The 24,734-nt window shown below is 38.7% G+C and overlaps 1 protein-coding gene across 1 annotated transcript in view; it reads right to left on the reverse strand.

Moving 5' to 3' along the window:
• Window positions 1–2,674: 2,674 nt before the first annotated feature.
• Window positions 2,675–24,734, reverse strand: part of syn3 (synapsin III) — a gene marked incomplete at both ends in the record, with an annotated part of 114,138 nt that continues 92,078 nt past the window's right edge. The window contains 7 exons of the mRNA XM_079263079.1: window positions 2,675–2,798; window positions 2,955–3,103; window positions 3,981–4,112; window positions 13,535–13,637; window positions 13,843–13,917; window positions 15,470–15,612; window positions 22,525–22,587. Coding sequence (XP_079119205.1) covers window positions 2,675–2,798; window positions 2,955–3,103; window positions 3,981–4,112; window positions 13,535–13,637; window positions 13,843–13,917; window positions 15,470–15,612; window positions 22,525–22,587 — 789 coding nt within the window. The remainder of the gene's footprint in view (window positions 2,799–2,954; window positions 3,104–3,980; window positions 4,113–13,534; window positions 13,638–13,842; window positions 13,918–15,469; window positions 15,613–22,524; window positions 22,588–24,734) is intronic.

The raw sequence follows: 24,734 nt of genomic DNA on the forward strand, positions 1-24,734 counted from the left end.
TTTCAGACCATCAATATAAGTTCTAATCAGGTCTGATCTGAGATGGGTGATAGTGATGCTTGGCTGTTTGAATTAACAATGAAAAGTCTGATTATGCATGATGCAATAAGCTCCTGCTAGCAAGATTAGCATCAGCTCCATGTTTGCTAATTAGCCATTGCCATGTTAAACAATGTGAAACCTTCAGATTCTGACATTAAAAATGGAAATAGAGGTGCAAAATCTGAAGCTGGAAATAAAAGAAAAACATTTTATGTTTTTTGTATGAATATTTCCAACCTGGAAAATGTCGTTTACAGGACTGGTGTGTGTATTACTAGCTTAGCTCACCTTGCCTGATTCTCCAAACTGAGAAGTCTTTATCTCATCTGCTCCAGTTAAAAACACAGATTACCACCAGCAAAGACTTTCTGTTTTCTGTTTTTAACTGGTTGTTTGTGGTCAAACTGTTTGAAGTCTTTTTATTTGACTGTTTTTAACATTTCAATAATGGTTAACTAAACTAACAACCAGCATCCTCCCCTTAAACCAGTGCAGATGAAGGCATCTAGCCATGTTACTTCTGCCTCAAAAGAAACTGCTAGTAGAAGCAAAACTCTGCGCCATTGTCCATGAAACATGGAAGTTTCTAAATTAGTGAAAGCCAAAGCTTTTCTTAGTGTCAAGTTTTAAAGATGAAATAAACATGACTTCAAACTTAACATAATTATTGCAATGACGGCTAGTTCTTTGTTGTTGGAGGATCTCTTTCACACAAATACAGAATTTTACCCAACTCCATGCATGTGAATGTTTGATCATTAAACAATTATTTTAGTCATTATTAACTACTAAGTGTTTTGTTCACATCCCTCTCAGTTAAAAGGGAGATGAAAGAACATTCAATTTGTCACTAAATTTCTTGGATCTTAATCACCTCTTAGAAGACAAATTCGTAAATCAGAGTGATTGTGTTCTGCATCACCAAACATACGGTAAGTAAGCTTCCGAAAGCCCAACAGGAGGGCTTTATTTTGTGATTTTCAGTTTTAAAAGATAGATGTTTTTAATAAATTTAGTCTTAGTTTTCTATGAAATTAAGGCTAAAAACCAATTAATGTAGGAAGGATGTTTATTTATCTGTTTAAAATTTTTTTTTTCTTGGTCAACCTCTGTTTCTTTTTTATATTTACTTGCTTTAAATTATGGAAAGTGGGAAGTCCCAACACAGTCTGCATGAATTACCTTCTCTTCTCCGACATTAGGAATCTTTTCCACTGTTTTATTTTATTTATTTATCTTTTTTTTTTCATTACTTTTGCAAATTATTATTAAAATAATTATTGTATCTGTAAAAATCCTTTCATTGCATTTCTGATTTCACTGGCTTCTTCCTTTACTTTTTAAATATATTTAATCAAACCAGAATTTTAACCAGTTCAATGAAAATGTTTTGCCACATCAAATTTTTTTTTTCTATGGGATGTTCGTGAGGAATGATGAATACATGATTCAGAAAAGCATTGCCGTTTTCTAATAACCTAGATGAACCTGTCTCAGTTTTCCTGTTTGACTTCACATGACATTCATTCAGGTCCAAAACAAACTGAACATCGGAGGACATCTGCTATCACTGCAGTTCAAACATAAAACAAAAGGCTGAAGATAAATCATCTGTAAGTCCAGCTGACATTAGTTGTACAGAGTAAAGTGGGAAAAAAATGTCATACAAGAAAACATCTTCTATCTGAATGGCTAAAAGCTCATAAGTCTCAAAATTTTACAATCTCATGATTCATCTTCCAAGACCCAGCAAGGTTAGCTATGATTAAAATGCCCCACAACAGACAAAGCAAAACAGGAAACAGGACAGCTGTAGGGGAAGATCGGAGCTGAGATGGAAGACGATGGCGGTAAGCCAGGATAGAGTTTGCAACTTGTAAAAATCCAAAGCTCAAAAGTTGCATTACTGTAGCTGTGTACTACTTCCTTGATGAAGTGCAAAGGGAGTTTTTTTTTTTTTAATGTTCTATTAAAAAGCACTTTGGTAATGTTAGGCCAAGGTAGAGAAGTCCCTACACCGTGAACTAATAAGTGTCTCCAGCACACGGATGTCTGAGAAATGCAACTGCTGGCTAAGCTGCTTGAGCGCTCGCTGGTGAACTGTGAGGATTTGGTACGTCTCTCATCAGTTAAGAGGAGCTGCAACGGGTGAGAATATTGCAGTAGACATCTGCAAACAATTTGGAAGCTGACTGTCAATTAAAAAGATAAAGATATTTGCCGATAAATGCAGAAATATGTAAATAGTGCTACCAGGTGGACAAAGAGAATGCAGAACGATTAAATACCAAGCAGTACAAGCCAGAAAATCAGCAGTAACTATAATTATTTTGTACTAGAAAGACCAAACTGCCATCAGCTGATCTGACTTGAAGGGTGCATGCAGGAAAAATGGCAGTCAGGGCAAGCATGACAAAATGCACCCTGAAAACTGCATTTTAAAATCTGACATGTTACCTCAACGCCTTCATGTGAGATCCCAGAGACAAGTTGGCAATTTCTAGTGACAGACACATCACTGATCTGAAGACATGAAGAAGGAAAGAGAAGCAAGAGGAAGCTGAGGTCTGGAGATGAGAGGAGACTCCATATCAGATGGACATCAGAAGTGACTGACAGGAAGTGGAGGCTTTTAGTCAGAAAAGAGGCTGGCAAAGGACTGCCGAAGGCTGCGGATGGTCTCAGCTTTCGCCTCGTCATCAGTCAGGCTTCCTCGTAATGTCTCTGTGAAGGTGTTGGTCAGTGACTGGGATTTGCTGTGCAATGCAGAAAGAAAGGTCAGAAGAAATAAAGGAGAGAAAAGCCATCACCCTGAATGCAACTTTTATTTCAAAACACTCTCCGGCAAAGATAATAAAGATGAAGCAGAGAGAGAAAAACGAGATAAAAGCAGGCCTGAAAGCTGGACTTACTTCAGCTGAGGTGACTGTTTCTGAGATCCAGGCCCAGAGGAAGCTGGGATGGGACCAGGTTGAAAGGCCTGGCTGGGTGAAGTTGTGGCTGACCGAGCTCTCTGAGGCGACCCCTGAGCTGACTGGGACGGAGAGGCAGAAGCAGAGCGGTGTCCTCCTGCAGTACGTATATGCACATGATGCATGCATCAGTCACTTCAATGCACATCACTGGACTAAGAAAAAGTCAAACAAATGAGTCTTTTTTTTTTTTTTACCTCTTCTGGGCTGCGTGGTCTGAGTTTGCAGGGAAGCAGAAAAGGAAGAAGAAATTTAGTATTATTTTCAGAAAAAAAACATCAAATTGCATCCTGCTGCTGATGCTACGACTATAGATGTAGTAGAACAATGTGACACCTAGTGGTTTAAAATACAAACAGCAAACAACTGGTCCTTCATGTACCTACAGTAACAAGAAATACGCTCACTATCAAACCAGTCAGTACTTTTATGGGCACATTTACCGTCAAAATACAAATACAGGAGACGAAAAAGTTTATTAATATTTCTCAGATTGATCAACTACCAACGTCTACTGTTGCTACTTTCAGGTTAGTGGGACTTTGAGTGATTAGGCATCACATTTTCAGTCGATCTAACAAGTTTCAGTCAGATTAAATAGTTAGTGTTTTGTTTGTCCATTCTGAGCTACTGTACAAACACAGAAGATAAACATGGCAGAGGATAGGAGACAGTGCAGCTAAAGGTTTACTTTGACAGAAACAATTATTCTTACTCATTTCTACATTAATACATAGTCATAACTATGATTACAATCCTGCCATCACAATCATTCTTTATATCACACAGTGGAACTTTAAAACATGCTCAGCAAGACAATATAGCAGTATCATCCCTTACTACCATGTAATCAATACTTATAAGTACTGTAGAGTAAGTATGCTGATAAGTAGTTGTGTTCAGACCTACAGCAGTACTACAAGTAGAAACATTAAAAGTTGTATGAATGATTGCTTATCATTGTACCTTCACAGAGGAAGGTTGAGGTGTGGCGACTCCCAGCAGCACGTGAGCCATCTTATTGATAACCAGCTCTGTGATCAGCTGTTTGTCCTCCTCCACATGCTCCCCAATCAGAGGCATAGAGCTGTCCATCACCTGCAGAGACAAAAACATAAATAAACAAATAAAGCCACTGCTCATGTGTAAAGCTAAAATACCTCCACCAGATGGCAGGATTGTATCTGTTGTGATGGCTGAATCTGCTCAGATCCCGAGTGATTTCAGTGATAATGGACTCGTAACGGTGTGTGGCCAGAAATGATGAGTCATCTGTGCACATCACATGTACAACTGGTCAGGGGATGCAAGTTTTACAAGCCTCTGCAGGCCTTAAATCCAATTAACTCCCGGGTGGGACTGACTGCTCCACATGATCCCATGCACTGCAGTGCTCGTCAGAAAGACTCTCATTGTAAATACGTCTCCACTGCAACAACCACCTAAAACGTCTGCTGTAGTTTTATTTAAGACATAAAGTGACTGACTGCTTCCTGCTGTGATGAAGACATCCATGCGCCACATGACCCTTTTTCTATTTTTGGCTAAGAAAACGTCAGTGGCACATAAAAACAAGCACATCATACAGTTACTTTCATAAAGACAACGTGGATTCATCAGAAAAAGCCACAGATCACATAAAAAAAAAAAAAAAAAAAATCACCTTTTTTACCTAAAAGACAAAAAAGCAAACATCAAAAACTTTCCCACCACTTGAGCTCACATGCACACACACGTGCACTCCTGAACCACGAGTATAAGAAGTCTGGAAAGCCACCATCCTCCTCTGTGAAGAACAAAAACAAACAGCGGCAGAGAAGTGTGGCTGCTGGCGCTGGTGCTGGCTGGGTTGCAGATTCCCATCATGGTGGATGAGGCTGCTGCGCCGCGCCCCGACCCCGAGCTGTAAACACAGTGCACGGCATGGATGCGTGCGCTGATCCTCACGCACACTGGACTGCAGTCATGCGCTGAAGTTTCATCACAAAACGTCTCTGTGTGGTTTTTATTGGTACTATTAGATAAATACTTTGATGAGCAGCTTTCTAAACATCCGGAGGTTTGTTTGACTGCGCTGAAATTATATGACCTTTAATGGCACCAGATCCAGCTAATGTACCCAAAGACGCTGCAAAGGCTGGAATCAGTTGTCATTGTGCTGATGACTTTTTCCCATTCAGCTTCTAGTTCTGGTCCAGCCTTGTATGTGACACAAGGATTTCTTCACCATCATGAGAAATCTAATAAGTAACAGAAAGAACAATATTCATGCTGCAAAGAGAAAAGAAAACAGGACGCCGGGTCCAAGTACCACATGTCCACTACAGCCTGTTACTGCAGATTATTTTCCCTGATTAAATACTTCAGTTGTGTGATTTTTTAAAAAAAAATTGGTTTTATGTTTCTGTAATGCAAAAACAAATTGAGTCTTCAGACAGTCTCGATGGACAAACTGCTGGGATCATGTCGCCAAGTCAGCCAAATGCAACATGCTTGCACTGTAGATCGCTTCCTTTGTCCTTTCTTTTCTTTAGGTTTCCACTTCAACACTTGCAGAACTTTTTTTTGGTGGTTCAGCTAATGAATTATAATGTTTACAGTAATTACCAGTATTCTGGGGTCTTGTTCACAACTGAGGGGTGCATGAAGCAGGAGAATGACAGGTGGACCAGTGCAACGGAGGTGCCGCTTAAATTTTACCACCACCCTCTTTTGCTGTATTCCCCGTGTCTGAGTAATTCTCTCATCCAAATGGTCAGCACAGAACTTTCTTTCCGGACCACGAAGCATGTTGATCTGTGGCCCACTAGTTATTTAGGTAACTGACACCAGACTGAACTAATCAGATGCTTTAAACCCCTTTTGGATGTGTGCCAGTGGATGCAGCTACCTGTCAGACTGGAGGAGAGGAGCAGAGAAACGTGCCTTTTTTTCTTTTTTGTAATGAAGTAACAACCGAACATCAAAAGTTGATTGACATCTCTCACAGCAGGACCTTCATCGGCTGCTTTGGATGCTGAAGGTGATGATGATGTTAAGTCATGGTTTCACATCATAGGCAGACCCATTAAAGACATCAAGTCTGAACCAGCCAGTTAGGAGTGAACATGCTGGACGACGGTTTTACTACCACACGCTAGCTGTCTCATATTTATGACATTAGTTGATCAAGTCATTGTTTCCAGCAGGAGAACAGCTGGTTAACTAGTTCTGTTTACTTGTTAACTGGTTGTGTTCACTGGTTAAAGGGGCAATAAGCAGATTTTTTTTTTTTTTTTTTTAATTAATGAAATTCAAAAAATTGTTATGTGAAGAAGTCGAGGTGTAATTTCATCTGGCATGATCTCCAGCCTCGCGTTAACCAGCCGGTTTTGGTGCACATTCATGTTAATCACAGCCTCCTCCTCCATGTCGGAGCCTTCGGCCCTCCCCTCCTGTAAAAAACTAGAGCCAGTGAGCAATGGCAACACATTTTGTCAAAGCAAAATCATAGAAGCATTACAAAACATTCACCCAAAGACGACCAGGATCTGACATTACCTCTAAAAAAAAAAAAAAAAAACAAACAAAAAGAAAAAACGCGTGTTGACGTAAATAAAAGGGTTTGATTAGAGGCTAGCTCTTTTTCTTCTGGATTGATAAGTAACTACTTAAACATATAAGTTAGATCAACATGCTCCACAAAATGCTGACGTCGTGGTGCTCTGCTCAGTGTGTTTGCACTGAAGCGAGGGAGCGGGGCTCGTGACACACTTTGCTTTGGTCTACAAGCAGTGAACATCAGCAAACCATGCGGTGCAAAGATTTTGCTTCATGCTCCTTTCAAACCACAGATCTGAAATGCAGTTATTTCAGTAGTTACTTTCCTGAACTACATGGTCATTGTTAAAGTGACAGTATGACTGCTTAACCTTCATTCAACAACATTAACAGCTTTTAGATTTTATTTGTTTATTATCCTTTTGTTATGATTATGGGCTGATAGTTATATACTTTTGGGTCAAAATGTCTTAGAGGCTCTTTATCAGAGAATTAAATCATTCTGGATATGACGGCACCATTATATTAAAAAAAAAATCTCAACTCAATCTTTAGTTGAACTTTGTTGAAATAACATCTTCACAAGACAAGAGCAAGCAGAAGACTCACAATTTGTCCAGGAACAGTTTTCATCTGATTCATCATTTCTGTTTTCTTTCTCCACCAAACACACAATGGGATGAACGATGCCCTAATACTCATCACTGTGCTGGAGCTTAGATCTTTATTTTATTAATTTCATCGGTTCAGCCTCACTGATTCCTGCTATCTCACTGCATAGTTTTAGAAGTTTTAATAAGTTGCGCAAATGATTTTCACACTTAAGGGAATGCAAAGCTTTGGCGTACATGATCGGGATGTGAGCTGGTCTGGACAAAAATTCTGTCCTGTTATTGTAGTCTGTGGTTCAAACCATGAACTATTAATCGATTATAAATCAATGGCCACATAGTGTCTCTTGCAGCAAAAAAAAAAAAAAAAAACAGTATTTGACTTTTATGTAGCTTCCTGGTAAAAAAAAACAAAAAAAACAAAAACTGGAACATTGGAAAAGCCAAATCATTTATTCCCTTTTGGATCCTTTTTCTTGCTTTTCGATGTTTAACAAAATGCAGCGTCTTGATTTGATGCAAAATTTTACAAGCAGCAATACCGAACACAACCATACACATCATTTTGATTGTAAAGTACAGTATCAGTCAAAAGTTTCACTAATTGTGAATGGATGTCTGTGTAAACATTTGACTTGTACAGTATGTAATGAAAAGGTGGGTTTTAAAACATCTAAATAAATTTTTTACAGATGTCCAAAAAAGAAAATTAAAGACATCTGGAAATTCAAATCTAACAAAGCTAAATGGAAACTGTGAAAAATCCAAATTAAGTTTAGTGACTTTTTTTTAAATCCATTGAACCCGAGACCAGATCTATGAGTTTTATCCAAAAGAAACCAAATCAGTTTGAAACAGCTGCACAGTTTTACACCAAAACAAACAACCTGACACTTTAACACACAACAAACCTCACACATCCCTCAGCTGTAGATAAAAAAAAAAGCACAACAAAATAATTTCTGTTATAGTTGCCACACATTTTCTCTAATCACCAATTTCATTTAGCCTGGAAACCATCCTCTGACATTCCCTGGCTGGGATTGGCTCCTCTGCATCATCGTACCTTCATCGGCATCGCTGATTGGCTGCCCTATGAGCCAATGAAGATTCAACACATCTCCACACCAGTATAAAAAAAACTTCAGCTCCTTCATTTAGTGGCAGCCGTGTGGTGGCCACCGCTTGTCCTCTCTGAAACTGGTAGTGGATGTTGCTTTGAAGAGCCTTTACGGCCTCAGGTGTATTATTGTTGTCTTTTTTAATCAGAGTTGAGCTTAGCCTCTTGTTCTGCTGTTTCGATCATTTTGTGATTTGGGTAATTGATGGTGCTTAAATTGTGCTTTTGAAAAAGTTTGGGTTTGTATTTGATGTAAGCTGTACCACCTGCAATCCCATTTGGGCCTGTACCATTTCCTTTTCTTTTGATGTGGGATAATAAAATTTCCCAAAGCTCTTATTTTCAGTCTGGCACGCTTTTGTTTTATGTTGCGGCCCTTACCCTTCGCGAGCTGGGCCATAACAATTTCCTTTATTCCAAGCAATACAAAGGACCCACTCTAATGAACACGCCATACATGACAACCTTAAAAAAAGATGACGGCAGTTGTGTTTGACAAACAAATATATTCTTTCCCAGTACAAGGGCCCCCAAAAAGTCTGCTGCTGTTCGTTGGGCAAAGCCAACAACCAAAATTGTATTGAGCTAATGTTGCTAAAGTCAGTAAGCTAACAAGTAGCTAACATGCAGGTGTAATGTTTATCATCTTCCAGTACTGTTTGCATAATTTGGGTGCATAAATACACACTGAAAATCAACACAGTTGTAGTTAGTTGAGTTACTTTTGCTTTTCTATAATGGCCAACCAGTCTACCCATTCTCCTCTGACCTCAACAAGGCATTTTGGTCAATGACAGCAACTACTCACTGGATATTTTCTCTTTTTCTGAACATTCTTTTTAAAACCCTAGAGAAAGTTCAGAAAGGTCAGCAGTTTCTGAAGTATTCAGACCAGCTCGTCCAGCACAAACAACCATGCTGCGTTTAAAGTCCCTTAAATCCTGTTTATTCCTCATTCTGATGCTCTCCTTGAACTTCACCAGGCTGTTGTGACAATGCCTCCATTGATAAATGCACGGAGTTGCTGCCATGTGATAGGCTGATTAGCTTGTTGCGTACATGATCACGTGGCCACAAAATAAAATTAATTCATTTCAATTTTAGCTACTGATAAAATCAGGACTAACAAGGACCTCCAAGAGACAGCTTTGACTTAAAATGTAAACTTTCTAATATAACTGAATAAAAACCACTGAAAGTTGAAAAGAAAAGGATTCTTTTACCTCCACATGTTATGTCCTCACTTTTTGTTTTTCAGAGCTATCTAGCCGTTTGGCAGAGCAGTCGTACCCACACCGTGGGACCCTTTAAAGCCCTTCCTTTTCTGTGTGTACCCAGCTTGTTGGCGAGGATTTGGCGGTAAGTTGGGGTGTGGCCCGGTGTTTTGGCCATTTGAGTCATTACCACATGGGACTGTGCAGAGGCCTGACAAACGACTGCCAGGCCCCACTTCAAACAGTGCGGCGTGGCAAGTGGAGCTGGGATCCACCCTGCTGATTTATTAGGTTACAGAGTCATCTAGCAGAAGACTGGAGCTGCCGCTGGCCTTTTCAACACTGGAACACAGAGGTGTTGTTCTGCACTTTTACTGAGTAGCACAGTCTGTCTGTCTGGACAATGTACCCGACTGCACGTGAAAAGGCACGGTGAGCAACATGTGAGATGTGCTCATTGAAAATTATGATGTAGTTGCTCTACAGAGGACAGCGGGGGGCTTCTCTCTGAAAAACATCTCTAACATATTTTGTACTCCTCTTTTCTGCTCGGTTGGTTAATTATTTATTTAAAGATTTTTTTCTGTGACTTTTAGCTCATGTTCTAAAAATATCCCTGTTCTTGTATCATCTAATCACAAGTGCACTGTTTTCCTTCCTTTAAAGTTAAGAAATGTTGCTTTTTCATGTCCTGTCACATGATTAAAGCAAATTTCCAAAGTGCAAGTTGTCAAAATAAGGCCTGTCATGGTGGTATATTACTGGGAAAAACTGATGCACTGTGGATAATTGGCAACGTTTCATTGGCTGATTACATGTTTATGTGTAAAATTTTAAGACTTGTTTAAAGCATTTGAATATTATAGCAGACCAGTCTGGTCATATGTATCTACAGTCTTATAAATACTTTAAAATCATGGGAACCATGGAAAAATGCTGTCAACACATACTGTATTTATCTATACAATCATTCAGCCATATAACCAGGTAAAAAAGGTTTTTCAATATTGAAAATCTTTCTGAAAATGTTTGACTTTCATATTGTTATTTCAACTACCAAAGGTTTTGAAAATGGTAGCCATGTTAGCTGCGCTGAGACGTTGTACTCTGTCGTTTCATTGTAGAGCTGAGTGCTAACATTAGCATGCTAACAAGTGGCTGATGGTGGATCTACATGACATTGCTTTGGTGCTAAAGACCAATTTAATCTTAAACTGCTCAATAAAGTCAGTGAATCAAGCTGATGGGCATGACTTCTAGCCTTACACTCTGACATTAAGAATGAGAAGTCATCCAAATAATACATTTACATCCTTGTTATAATCATGCAAAAGTGTCTCTACACATGTTGAAGATAAATCTGGTATTTTTCAAAAAAGTATCTTAACAATGAACTTGCAATCTTGAAAAATAAGCCAATTATAAATCTCATTGTTGATTAAAGATAAGACTTAGTATTAATTTAACTAACACTGAGTTTAGCCCAGTGATGGACTGGCGACTTGGACAGGGTGTGCACATCTTCCTGCCTGATAACTAGCATTGGCTCCAGTCATCCTAACTGTGCTGTGTGAGGTACTATTACATAATGATTTTCATCCCTGTAAAAATGACAGTACCGTTGCAGACTGCCACATAAGTCACATCATAACAAAGTGTAAAGTATAATACCATTGTGCCACTGTACCCCTGAATGTCAGTATCATGTACTGAAACACACAATTGTGTTTTATAAAGTTAACCAAAATGCAGCCATGCAAAGGAAGCAGATCGGTGAAGAACCAAAAAGCAGCTTTAATAACTTATGACATGAAGTAAAAACCTCCAAAAGAGAGAAAAGAAAGCATCATGGAAGCCCTGAACCAACTGGGAGGAAAACAGAACATAAACCAAAGAAACTAGACTCCAAATCCAACCCAAAAACCCCTCAGAACAGACAGCTATAAATTACATGAACACTCAAGAAGTAACTTCCTTCATGGCATATGTTATTACTGTGCTGTGGTCTGCAGTGCTGTGGGACATCAAGTTTTATGCCACACCACGTCACTCCTCCTGCATGCACACTTTTCCAGCAAAGTGCCACAAACTGGAGCTTGCTTTGCGTTTTATCAGCTTCAGTAAATACATAATGAAGTGCCTCTGAGCAGCTCATTACTTTTCATTAGGGAGAGGTGTCATGGCTGTTGTCTTTGTCTTGCAGTGAAAACAGATTCCCACTGCGACGGACCGACAACTCTTCCAAAGTTTATTCAATTGCATCAAGGGTTAGAGAGATGTTTAGAAGAAGTGGAAGAGGTGGAGGGAGTGTTGCGCATCAGGAAACGCTGCTACTCGACTGCATCGCTGCTTTCTCAGTCCAAACAGTCCAGCTCTCAGACTACACATCCCTTGGGAGCTATGAGATATTTCCTGAGATAGTTTGAGTTTTGAGAGGCTTACTTCTTCACAGCTGACCTCACCCAGCATATAGATAGAGGGGAGAGTGATGTCATGCTCTCGGCCTAAAAATGGCCATGTCAGACATCCCAGACTTGCCTGTTTCCTCAGATTTCATGGCACAGGAAGCAGTTCTAAAAACAAAACTGACTGCTCATGATGCAGCTGTTTATCTCATGTGCTTTTCTTGGGTACGGCTTTTTCAGGAAAAAAAAAAGTATGATCTTCTCATATAGTTTATTTGTTGCTGTATGTGGATTGATAACTCTACTACCCTCATAATATTACACACGTTACCATCCATGGATAGATCTGTCAGAGCATGTTTGGCTTACCTGCTTTTAATAAATTGAAAATGAAAAATTTGTGCTAATATTGAAATATCTTCCATTTCTGAAACAGCAACTTTGTAGCTTCCAGAGGATTGTTTTAGACCATCTCCTCACTTGTGTTTTCTTAATCAGGAAAAATTCATGAATACTAAGTTTTCTTTGCCCTTCACATCCTTACCAAAGGATTCTCTTCCACACGCTCAGACACAGTTGAACCAAGTTAAGTTGTTAGCAAATAGCTGCATTCACTACATATATGATGTTAGTGTCAAGTCCTAATAGAGTTTATTGGCCAACTTCTTAACTCCACCTTTTGGTTTTAAAGATGTGTTTCCTGTTTTTTTAAGCTGACTAAATGCCATTCTGTGAATTAGCTAGTGACAGATTTTGTTTTCTGGTCACTGAGGGATGGACAAGTTAATGCCAACTTTGTAGCTTCCAGAGGATTTATCTGAATTTTGTCACTAAAACCTAGCTGCTGTGTTTAGACAATTATAAGAGCAGCGGTAAAACCGAACAAGCTAGCTTGGAAAAAAGAAGCGGGTAGCACTCCATCAGTGAGCTGGAAACTTCTTTTAAGTTCGAGTGTTGAAATGATGAGACGTCAAAGACCCTTGAACATTTACAGTCTTTGGAGTGGTGGAAACTTTAATCCAGACAATCTTACTGTTCTACTCATCTTGTTGTGGAACAAAAACCCAAACATCCAACCACATTTGTTATGTCGGGCTGTGACCACTTTATTTATCTACAAACCTCAAGCTACAAGTCACAAATGAAACTTTACCAGAAAAACCAAATAAACAGGTTGTTTTTGCAGACTGAATAAGACAACCACAGAACCCCGATGTTTTTATTGTGCTCCCTGTGTTTGGTCTACGGACTAATCAGTCTTTCAAGGCTCAGCTGATTGCATCCTATCAAGTCTGGCTAAAAGCATTTCTGATTACTTTGACCAAGGCTTTCACCACTTATCCTTTCCCTGCTTAAGGAAATAGAGAAGGACATAGAACCCAAGATGATGTTGACATATGATTTGTAAATTGCTAAAAGCATAGAAAATGTTTGTTTTCCTTTCCTAAAAATCGGTGTAGCTTCTGCAGACGTTCTGCTTTATATTAATGAAAACTGACAAATAAATGTTAGTAAAAATCTAAAAGGACACTGACATGACATGGAATAATCAGTGAATTAATGCATATCCTGCCTTTCTCTTACAACCTTGCTCAAACCTCTTTGAGCTGCTATCTGAAAACACACTGACCTCTATGATATAGTCATTGCCGTCCTTTCCATGAACAGCCTTCACCGCACAGATGTCTAGGCCACCGAACATTTCGGCACAAGAGTCGATCCACATCCGATATCTGGAACAAAGTCACACTAATCACTGATAGAAAAATAGTTAAAGAACCAGTAATCCTTGGAGATAGCATTGGGAACAAATTGAACAGTACAAACAGTGACATATTTGATAGTATAAAAATAAATTCATAACCTCATCTTTTGCCCATGAACACTGTGTTACTATGTGAAGCTGAAGGCAGATACAGAACATTGAACTCAGTGTACCTGTCAGTCATTGCAATCTGTTCCAACATGGCAGAACCCGTGTTGGCCTTCCAGTTGCCTGAAATAGATGTTCTCCTGAAATTACAAATATTACAAACAGATGACCAGGAAATGCATCAGTCTGCTTCAGTGTTAAAGTCTGAAACACATGGAGTTAGTCTCTCCCAACGACTGCGTGTGTTTTTGAATGGCAACTCTCATGGGAGAAACTAAGGTGAATGCATCAGTGATAGTTATTGCAGTCCACACCTATGTTTGTGTCAGGGCCAATTACAAACATGTTTTCCTGGTGAGGATGGGGAGGGGGAACAGAAATGAGATAAAGCGTAGCAGTGCTGTTCCTCTGAAATCTGTTGAGCAATTGTTTAAATCCAGAAACATTAAAGTTAAGAGGGCGTTTTTTATGTTTTGTTTCTGTATGCTGGACTGAACTTGCAAAGCAAAGTCTTGCTTCCAAATGGGTGTGAGTGCATGAGTGAGGAATGGAAACATAAAAACAAACACACTGATGCTGAAACCTTCCAGAAAACTGTGAAAACTGACATGTGCATATGTAAACTAAAACATAAAACTGAATGAGCCACATCGCAGGTTTATAAAAATATAAGAACATTGCAATGTGGAAAAAGTCACAGAGCTGCTGATCATTACTTATCATTGTTCGGAGGGGGACTGCATGCCAGCTGCCAACATCCATGAGATGGCAAAGTGACTATTAAGTGGTTTAACTGAACAGCCTGTATAGTCAATTATCTGCCACTGTGGTCACATTTCAAAGTGTGAATAATGTCCTTTTCTGAGCAGCCTCTATTTTCAGCACAATCTTTTATAAAGTGTTCGGACTTCTTACCAAACTGTATTCATTTGCTAAAAGAGAAAACATGTTCCTTTTACTAAAACATTCCCTGAAGAAAAACCTCTGCAGTTCAGTCACACAAGGCATTGTGTAAACATCTCACGGATCTACATGCCAAAGCTATTTTGATTTAATATCATTAAAATCTTGAAATTTCACAATTTTCTCAGGGGATAATTCTTTCCTCTGTTGAAATGACAATGTTTGAAGCAAAACATCAAACCGCTGAAGAAGAAACATTTATTTCTATTGCGTAAAACAGCCATATTTGCAAGACTGAAAACAGAAAAGCACATTTAAGAACAGTTAAAAGTTTCTAATTTTCTGGCATTTTCAGGAATCAAATTAAAAAAAAGAAAGGAAATGACTCTAAATGGCTCCAATTAAGTCACATTCAAACAGTATAGAAGAAACAAGTAATACTGGAGACATTAACTCTGTTACGAAGACGCGTCACCAGTAGAAACTTGTTGCGTCTGCAGTGTGAGGGTTAGTTGGCAGTTCTTAATGAGACTCTGCTCAGACTTCTGTCGCTTCTTTTTAAACTGGAATTATTTTCTGTGGTTCACACTAGCATCACTCTTTCAACATGATGTCATTAATTGTCGCCCAATGTTGGTATTTTGTTATGACACAAAATTTGCCAAAATAAACCAAAGGCAGCTGGCCCAGTACAACCAATTTAAAGGCAGCTTCACTGCACTTTTTACCCTCTTCACATGTACTTGTTAAAAGCCAAATGTAGGGTGCCGGGGGTGTGAAAGTTCTCACATGTAAGCCTTGTAGTTATTGCCAATCTTCTGGATGCGGATATCATATTTGGACTGGACGTAGGGCTCGGTGGTGGCATACGTCCCAGCAAGAGCCACCACACTGGTGATGTCCTGGAAGTCTTGTTGGTTTTCAACTTTAATCTGTGGGAGAGAGGCCACTTGTTAGCGAGGAGCTAATTACAAAGTGTGTTGTCAAAGTTGGCAGCAGTGGCTTAAAATCCCACAGGAATGTCACACTTGTACACAGGCCAGATAATGAAGGGTCCCTGGATGGAAACACTGCCAGGGGCAGCTTTGAACAACGTCACCATCAAGTTATTAGACTGTAGACTGTAAACACAGGATGAAGGGAAATGACGCAGTAGCAACTAATCAACACAAGTCTGTTACATAAAATTCAAGTAGAATGGCTAAATCTGAAAAATATTCAACAAGGTTTTTACAGCCACCTGAGATGTGTTTTTTTCAGAGATAATGCACAAAAATTTGGAAAGTTTCCAGATTATTTTGAATGACTATACAACTTTTGGGTGATCTTAATATTCAGTTGTTTTTACCACTAAAAAAAAAAAAAACGGGTCTAATATCAGGTTTTTGCTCAGTGTGTTATAGGCATAAATAGCATGCTTTACAATGCTGCCTTCTGACAAGACGATGCAGCCCAGTTTCATTACCAAACGTTTGCAATATACAGTTAAAAGGCATTTTCAAAGCGGGTTAAAAATCCCAATGGCTGAAACGTTAGATAAACTTAAACAAAGAAGCCCCCTATTTATGAAAAGGAAAGACTTGCATCTGTGATAGATCTTAAATTAAGCCCTTGTGTTATTTGGGACTGAAGGACTTAATTTCTGACATTTCTAATGATTTAGTTTTTCTTGTGAATACTGTTTTCATAGGAGCCGGTTTCCTAAATTACATTTATTTAAAGGCTTGAGTGATTTTTCATGTAACTATGGTAACAACATCTTAGCAAGTTGACTCCTCAATATTCTTTTTTTACACAAATCTTTACCCCTTGAAGACCCAACCAATGAAAGTTGGGAAGAAAAGTTTAACTTTTAATCACAAGAATTTGTTATTTGCCAACAAAATTTTTTTTAAAAAAGTAAAAGTTTTTATGGATATTTACCATTTATTAGCATATGATATGTAAAAATTCTTTTAGTGAAAACTTGTGCTTTCTGGTGTCCATGAAGGGGCAGAAGAAAAGAATTAGACTGGGACGACACCTGAAGCCTACAAGCAAAGCATCATGAATCACTTCACAACAGTGTTGGAAGAACCCATCAACATATTTAAAAAAAATTACTTTTTTTTTTTTTTAACTTTGGAACATGTATTTGATTAACTTATATTGTTACAAACTCACAAACATCCTCAGCACTTTAGTGAGGGATTTAAAGGTTAAGCTCAAATAGGAATATCCTGCTTTATTGTTACCTCAAGTCATCAATACTGCATTTAGGACAGAGTACAAGCTGTTTCTTTTGGTTCTCTTTTTATCTTGCTTTAACATTAAAGTCCCATTAGCATTTATATTATTGCTCAATTTAATGAAGAAATGAGCTAATAATGCCACGCCTGAACTTTGCAGAAAGTTTTACATCTCGACTGTCCAGAATGTTTCATATCCCGATATGGAAATCTGATGCCTCATTTGTTAAATGTAAACTTTTTTTCCCAGGCAGGAGGAGCTGCAGAGCTACAACAGAACCAGCAAGTACAAGAATGAGCTTATAAAACTGTCAATACAAGTAAAATGTATTAAAATTAACCTTAAAAACAGTGAAATGGGGTTAACAAGCAGTTCAACAGGTGTCCACAATAAAGTGACTGGTGAGTGCATTTTATTGTGTTCTAAATAAGTTTATTGTAAATCTTCATCCAAACTGGGTTGGACCGCTCCAGAATGATTCCCTGGGTCTTTGTAATACACTTCAAAGAAGAGGTTTTGAAGGCACGTTAAAATGAAAAGGGAAGGCAGCACACATGCAGAAATCTGTGAGGTCTTCAGCTGAGTGTTTATAAAGGATTGTGTTTGGCACCCTTTCACATAGAAACTCCTTAAAACCACTGACAGAGAAATACAAATTGTCTGGGTGGAACAAAGAAATCCAGATGAGCTTTTAAAGATGATGCAACCTTCCACAAGAAGATGAACAACAGAACCAACAGTAGAAAAACTAACAAGGGAAAACTGAGTAAAAGCAAGAACATTTCCAAAACTGTAAAAGTTTTATTACTTAAAGAAGGATGGGCAACTTTGATGGTTGATTTTGATGGAGCATGAGATGAAAATAGTTGCCATTCACACACAGAGATGTTACTAAACCGTTTAGTTTGTAAAATTAGCTCAAAGGGCTGAGTGGGAATTTAATTCAAGCCAACAGAGAACATAAATGAACACAATCCAAATCTGAAATGTCTGCAGGATTCCCTTTTTACTCTCTTGTGTTATACAGCTTTATGGTTATTAAAGGTCTGCAAAGTTACAAAGCCTAAAGGGAGTTTTTCTTTTCCAATAAGTCTAAATGACTCCATTTCCAATCCTGTCTTTTACCATTACATATCATTTGCATCATGCAATATATCTTCCACAATGGCTGCTTAGTACAGTGTTTTGAACCCCCCACTTATAGCATGTTAATGGGGAAGTTAAGGAGAGTTTGAATATCAAAAAGCATAATAAAATATTAGTGGCTGAACTTTATTTTCATCACTGTTTCTCAGAAGATAACTCTTTGTTTTCTCTTCATTTTACTTTGATAACTTGAAGATCTTGGTGACAGCACTGCAGAGTTGGGACACAGGAACAGTCAAGAAAATGACTTTCTTTCCTTGACTCAGTTGAAAAAACCATAAAGTCAAAGTCAGATGATAACCTGTATCAACCTGGGAAACGTCAACCATGCCAATGGAAATCCAACCAGGTAGGTTGAAAATGCAAGGAATTTTGAATAACTATTCCTCTTCTTCTTTCTTAAAGGGTATCCCAGTGTATTCTTAGTTTAAGGGAATGATGATGATTAAAACACTGAAGCATCTAGAATATTCAACCACCACCTGGACCACTTGGGACAGGAGTTTTCAAGGGACGGAAATTGGCTTTGTTAACATTGGAGAAGTAGAAAAAGCAGTGAATACAGCTGATGCCATGTCTGAATGTCTGTTACAACAAATAATCACTTTGCAAAGCAGATTTAGAAACTTCAGACACACACACACACATGTCCACAGACAGTGCATGGGAGAGAAAGATTTTGCATTTCCATTTACTAAATCTGAGAAGTGAACCTACTTGTTTACAGTAAGAAGGCAGAAACTGAAAGAAAAATAGCATGAAGGGATGTTAATCAGGCCAAACATTGGCTTTTTAGGCAGACCCTGATATGAAGTAGAAGGCCCAGCTTTGTACTCTAAGCACACAGACCCTTCCAGAGAAGTACCCAATGCCTCAGAGAAAATGAACCATGATGAATGCAAAGCAGAGAAAGTGAAAAACTATCAACAAACTCAAAAAACTCATCCTGGTTACAGGACAAAATGATGTAATAAAAATACAGAAGCTGATGGTCAAAAATCCTCTGCATAGTTAGACCAATGCAGGATCCCCTCCAATGGTCAAACTCTGGTCCTCAAAAACAAAAGGGTGGAGTGCCCTCTCTGAGTCAGGAATGCGGAGAGGCTTTCGATTAACGGGTCCATTTACATTCCATCCCTCTCCTCCAATCAGAAGCTGTAGATGGCCACTGAAACAACGAGAATGTGGATACAGGCGGGTGAAATTAGCTTCCTCTGCAGGATGTTTGGGCTCTCTTTTAGAGATAGAATGTGAAGGTCAACATAGAGCCACATCAAGGTGAGCCAGGAGACACTTGAAGGACCATGTCCCTTTACTGGCTTCAGGGAGACCTCAGATACCTGCTGGATGAGCTGGAAAAAGTGGCAGGTAAAATGAAGAGTTGAGTTTCTTTGTTGAAGCTGCTGCCCTCCTGACCCGTCCTCTGATAAGTAGTAGTGGATGGAAGCTCAGATGAAAGAATGAGCAGATGGATGAACTTGGTTTTATGACTCTATAATCATAAGTTAGCAAATGTCCCATAAAATTTAAACTAAACACAGGTCTGACAACACATTTCAAGAATTGTACAATATGGTTTCCAGTGTGGGAGAATTCCTGACATCTACTGGTAAATATGGGGATAGAAATGACTACAAATGGGAGCACTGCTGTGAATGCAAGTTGGCTGTCAGTGGGTCTTCCTGACATACAGTGACTATGTTTTCATCTCCAAGTGGATCCAGTGGTCTTGTGCACAACAATGACTTCATTTAGGTTACTTCTTTCAAATGTCACACAACAAAATGTCATCTTCTATGCTCCTTTAAGGTGTTACATTTTCCAAACAGGGCTATAGCACCTATCACAAAAACCTGCAGTCAGAGGATTCCTAATCCACACACACACACACACACACACACACACACACACACACACACACACACACACACACACACACACACACACACACACACACACACAGAGCTGTTTGTGTTTTAGAAACGCTGGTAAAAATGGAGGCACATATATGGCATCTGCCACATATGTGGACCCACAGCAAGCAGGATTAAATGGCTCACCCCAAACGAATGAAAGCTCTGTAAAGTCATTAGATACCAATGGAAACAGTTTTTAAGGGAATATTCAAATTTTCTGTCAGTGACCTCTGATTTTTTACACAATGTACCTTTTACTTTTTTGTCTCTTTGTCTGCTTGATATTTTACACCTTCATACTCTGACACACAACCTTCCTACAACACTTTCAACTGCGAGTAGTTTGAATTAATGGCCATTTAGGTCTACATATTACACCATCAATGGTTTGCATATTTTAGAAAACATTGGCTGAGATGAAGCAGTGAGAGGAAATCGGCTCTTTTCATTGATCCATGTCATTTGGCTCTTTTCTTCAGCAGATAAGCTGCCTCTTCTAGCATTTCTAACAAAGCCATATGTAGCTTTTTCCATTTTTAAATGGAAAATATGATGGAAAACTAGAGAAAAAAATGAAGAAACGATTAAACCGACAGGTAAAAATACTGGCATCATTATAATTATGAGGCTCCAGGTTGACACAATAATAATCTTAAATACATAAATGTTTGTTTCATTACTTCTAGATGCGACTTGTTGGTTATCAAGAAGTATTACTGAGTATTACAGTTGAATATTTTATTCTCGCACTCGGAACTGCCTGGTACAAAATGAATGAACTCATAAGATAAAATTTTGTATGTGGCACATTTAAGCTATAATGTTGTACTGGACAAAAGAAAGAAGCCAGTTTTGGTTTAAACTCTCCCAGCTCTGTGACGTCTAATGGGTTAAACAAGGTCTTGACCAACAAGAGACTTCCAGTTCCTCTCCAGCCTTATGGGATATTCTATAGCATGTCTGGCTCCTGAACAAGAAACCAAGCCCAGCCAGACAGACGAGGGAACAGACAGACAGACTTGCTCTGGGAATTGAAATAAATGACGAGGAGGAAAGCTAAGTGCTAGGCTTGATCATGCATCAGCTACTGTGCAACTTCATTTCTACAAATGAATACTTGGTGTTGGTGGATGAAATGAATACTTCACACATTTATCCAAGATAAGATTTGAAGGAAAAACAACTGCTCATGGGTCATTACTCATTATGTAATCAGAGGACCCCAAAGACATTAGGTGGCGATTTCCTCACAGCCATCATGGCTGAATTTGTTAGCCAGCCAGAATATGTAAAAATGGTGACAGTTTTAATGAAAACCTAATGAAACATAATTGCCGTGGACTGTACTCGGATCTTATCGGTGGTGTTTTTTTCTCATCTGCATTCATCAGTGCTTGTAGTAATCACACAACTGCTGCACAAGAGAGAATCTAAACAACAGTTTTCACACGATACAGCCTGATTAAAATAATGATTTGGCCCTCGAGTCTTATTCGAATCTTTACGGGCTTCAAAAGGTGGGCGTTTGGATTGAAGACCTCCTGTCTGATCCTGGGATTGTGAAAGCTGTTCAGATTATATGTTTGGTTTGCACAACTGCAATCTAGACAAGTCTGTGTGAATGCACATGGTCTCAGCTTTTATAGGAGGAAATCCAAACCTGGGGGCTTATCTGCATATCAACAAATTTGTTCGAAGCGGACTACGAAACTTTGGCACATTTTTGCACTTTGGCACCCCCTACTGAAGTATTTGTCACTCATCCAGTCTGTTTGCTCTCTCTCAAGCAAACAAAAGGCGGTCTGATAGACTCCTGTCTCATCTCTTGCTCTGTCACTTTCTCTCCATCTTTCCTCACTTCCTCCACTAATGGGTTCCTTCGATGAATCAGCCATGTGTGCATTCGAAATAGCCAATGTTTTGATATGCAGTTGCTGGCGTGTGACTCGGTGCCAACAGGCACAAGGTTATGACGCTTCCAACTCAGCATTCAGATTGGCACAGTCCTCTGTTAGCCACCTTAGCATCCGTCAGATAGAGCAGCAAGAAAAGAGGGAGTGTGTTATGATCAACTGGTTCTTGTGTTGAAGTTTTAAGTCTGGTGCTGACTGTCATTAATAATAAAAGTTGTTTACTTTCTCTAGAAATTTATTAATTGTGAAAAACTTAACTAGCTTTTCTTATCCTCAACGAGATAGTTAGCATTATATTCCATATTGTGATTAAGTGTTTCAAAACAAAAACTGGAGCAACAAAAAAGACCAGTGGATCCATAGTTATCTGGAATATTGCAGGTCTTCAAATCAGTCTGATTTTGAAGGCAAAAGCTACAGATAACAGAAGAGTCAACATCGGACTGACTTAAATGGTTAGAGAGAGCTCACAGCACATGTAGGATGCAAAATGGAGGCTGAATTAGCAATCGCTAGGGGACTCATCTCTAAGAAAATCTAAAAGTTCTATCGTCCCTCTTTAAGGTATAAAGATAATTCATTTCAGTGTGTAAAATAATAACATCTCTACATGGCTTTTTTAATATTTTAAGGAACGTACCTTTCCCATTCCAGCATGTGCATGCCCCATCTTGACTACAACAGGGAAGGAAGGAGTTGTCACCTGCAGACAGGAACACAATCACATCATTAATTGCATGTCACACTACTGGGATAAAAATAAAAACAATTTAGCACTTGTTTTGGGAGCTATTGCTCAAACCTGCTCAAAGTGTGGTATTTATATTAAAGCATTTGTTCTTCAAATTATGTTAATATCAACGCATTTCTTCAGTCACATGCCGTATGTACTAAATACATAAACTAAAGTCAATAATTAATAGCTTAATAATTAATAGCTTATGCTAAAGCTAACTTTGTCCATGAGTAGTTAATCAAAGCAAAAGAAGAAGAAAAAAAAAAAGAGGTTTGCCAATGCAAACAAAACAGTTCCACAAATTCACAAATGCACTGAAATACCAATGCTGAATAAAAATAAATGTTAAAAAAAACAGCAAAAACAGTTGTTTGGCAAATGCAGATGTAGACGGTCAGTTTAAGCATTTTTGCTGTAAACTTTTGTATAGTTTAAAGCCTTTTCCATTTGTTTGTTTTGGAATAAAACACTAATTTCAATGTGTTTAAAAGGGCGTTAAAGGACTATTACATCATGCTTAAAGTGGACTTTTGAGGATGTCATACTCGGCAAGGACATTCAAAATGTTGTGCTCTGACTATCCAGACAAACCTGCTGTAACCACCAAACTGAGACACAACTAAAAGCAGACGACTGTTTCCTTTGCGTATGATCTGAATGTGTATGTGAAGTGTCCCGAGAGGCCTTGGCTCTCATACCATCCCACTAAACTTGAAACTGCCCCGTACGAGTAGGAGTTGGAAGAATGTTGGTTTATTACGCAGTTCGGGGAAGCTGGGTGGAAGACCACATCTCACTGGGATGGGTTTGGATAAACTAAACAGACTGCAAACATGTTTTGTTTCATAAGTTGTAGAACTGAAGTGGACAGAACATCAACAGATTACTTCAAATCTTCCTGTGGTTTGAACGCCCCTTGATAAATTTACTGATACGGATTGTAAATGGGAGGTAGGGTAGGGGTCATCTAAAAGGGGACTTTTTCCGTTGCAAAAGCACTTTCCCCATCATGCTGTTAATAACTCAGGCTGCAAAACCACCTTACATAAGACTTACAAGTTAAGCGTTTTAGTTTTTTCTAATCACAGCCACTCTGTGATTAGAAAATAACTATTGAAACTACTTTCACAGCTGTCTGTTTTCAGGATTGTAGAACTGAAAGATTGTACGTGCTTTAGAGAGCTGTCACAAAAGGGGAGGAAGTTTATTTTGCGGCCAAACTTCTCTTCATGTCTGAACCAGATAGGGCATGGATGCATTCTGGGAGCCCACTCAAAGCAACAAGGCCCTGGTCAAAAAGACAAATGTTTGTTTATATGTGTAGGAACAGGCATCCTCTATATTCAGGAAAATATGACTTACATGGGTGTTTCCACATGGGAGCAAACCTTCTCAAATGTTTCTTTTCAAAAGCCACAAAGGTCTCTTATACACCTTTCAGAGCAAAGTGGTTTCAGTATTACTGGTGACCTGACCAGGATGTACTCTGTCTCTTGGCTGGTAGCTACTGGGATGGCTTCCAGGTTGGATGGTTTCATGACTGGTTTTGAGATAATCAAGTTAATTTAAAACATAATTATACACGACTGCTGTTTCCTGTTTCTCCAGAATTCTAAATTGCGGAAGAGGAACAAAGTACAAAGAGTGAGGTTAATATTACAGACCATGTAAACAGATAACTGAGTGCAGCACTTTCAGTCAAAAATAACAATAGTTTACTGTCTGGGCTACATTCAGTTAATACCTCAACGCTTTCCTGGTTGGGTCTGAAGTGTGTTTTTACTAGGCCACCATCATCTTAATGAAAGAAATTTTGCTGGTTGTCTTGGTGACAATACAAATTATTTAAAAAGGTCTCTTCTTGTTTCAGTTTACCAAATTAGTGTTTTTTAAGCTTTTTTTGAGCCAAGGTACACTTTTTCCACGGAAAAAGTCACAAGGCACAAACCATAGTTAAAAAAAAGAAGCCGATATTAGGAATTTAAAGTCTATCTTATCAAAGAGTCTTACATAGCCATTAGATAAACACAAGATAAGGGAATTTTGTGATTTTTTTCCTTTACATTTTAGACCAATTAGGTGCAATTGGATCATTTTTTCATGGCACACCTGAT

This window comes from Telmatherina bonti, assembly GCF_933228915.1.
Source record: "Telmatherina bonti genome assembly, chromosome: 23".
Taxonomy (NCBI): domain Eukaryota; kingdom Metazoa; phylum Chordata; class Actinopteri; order Atheriniformes; family Telmatherinidae; genus Telmatherina; species Telmatherina bonti.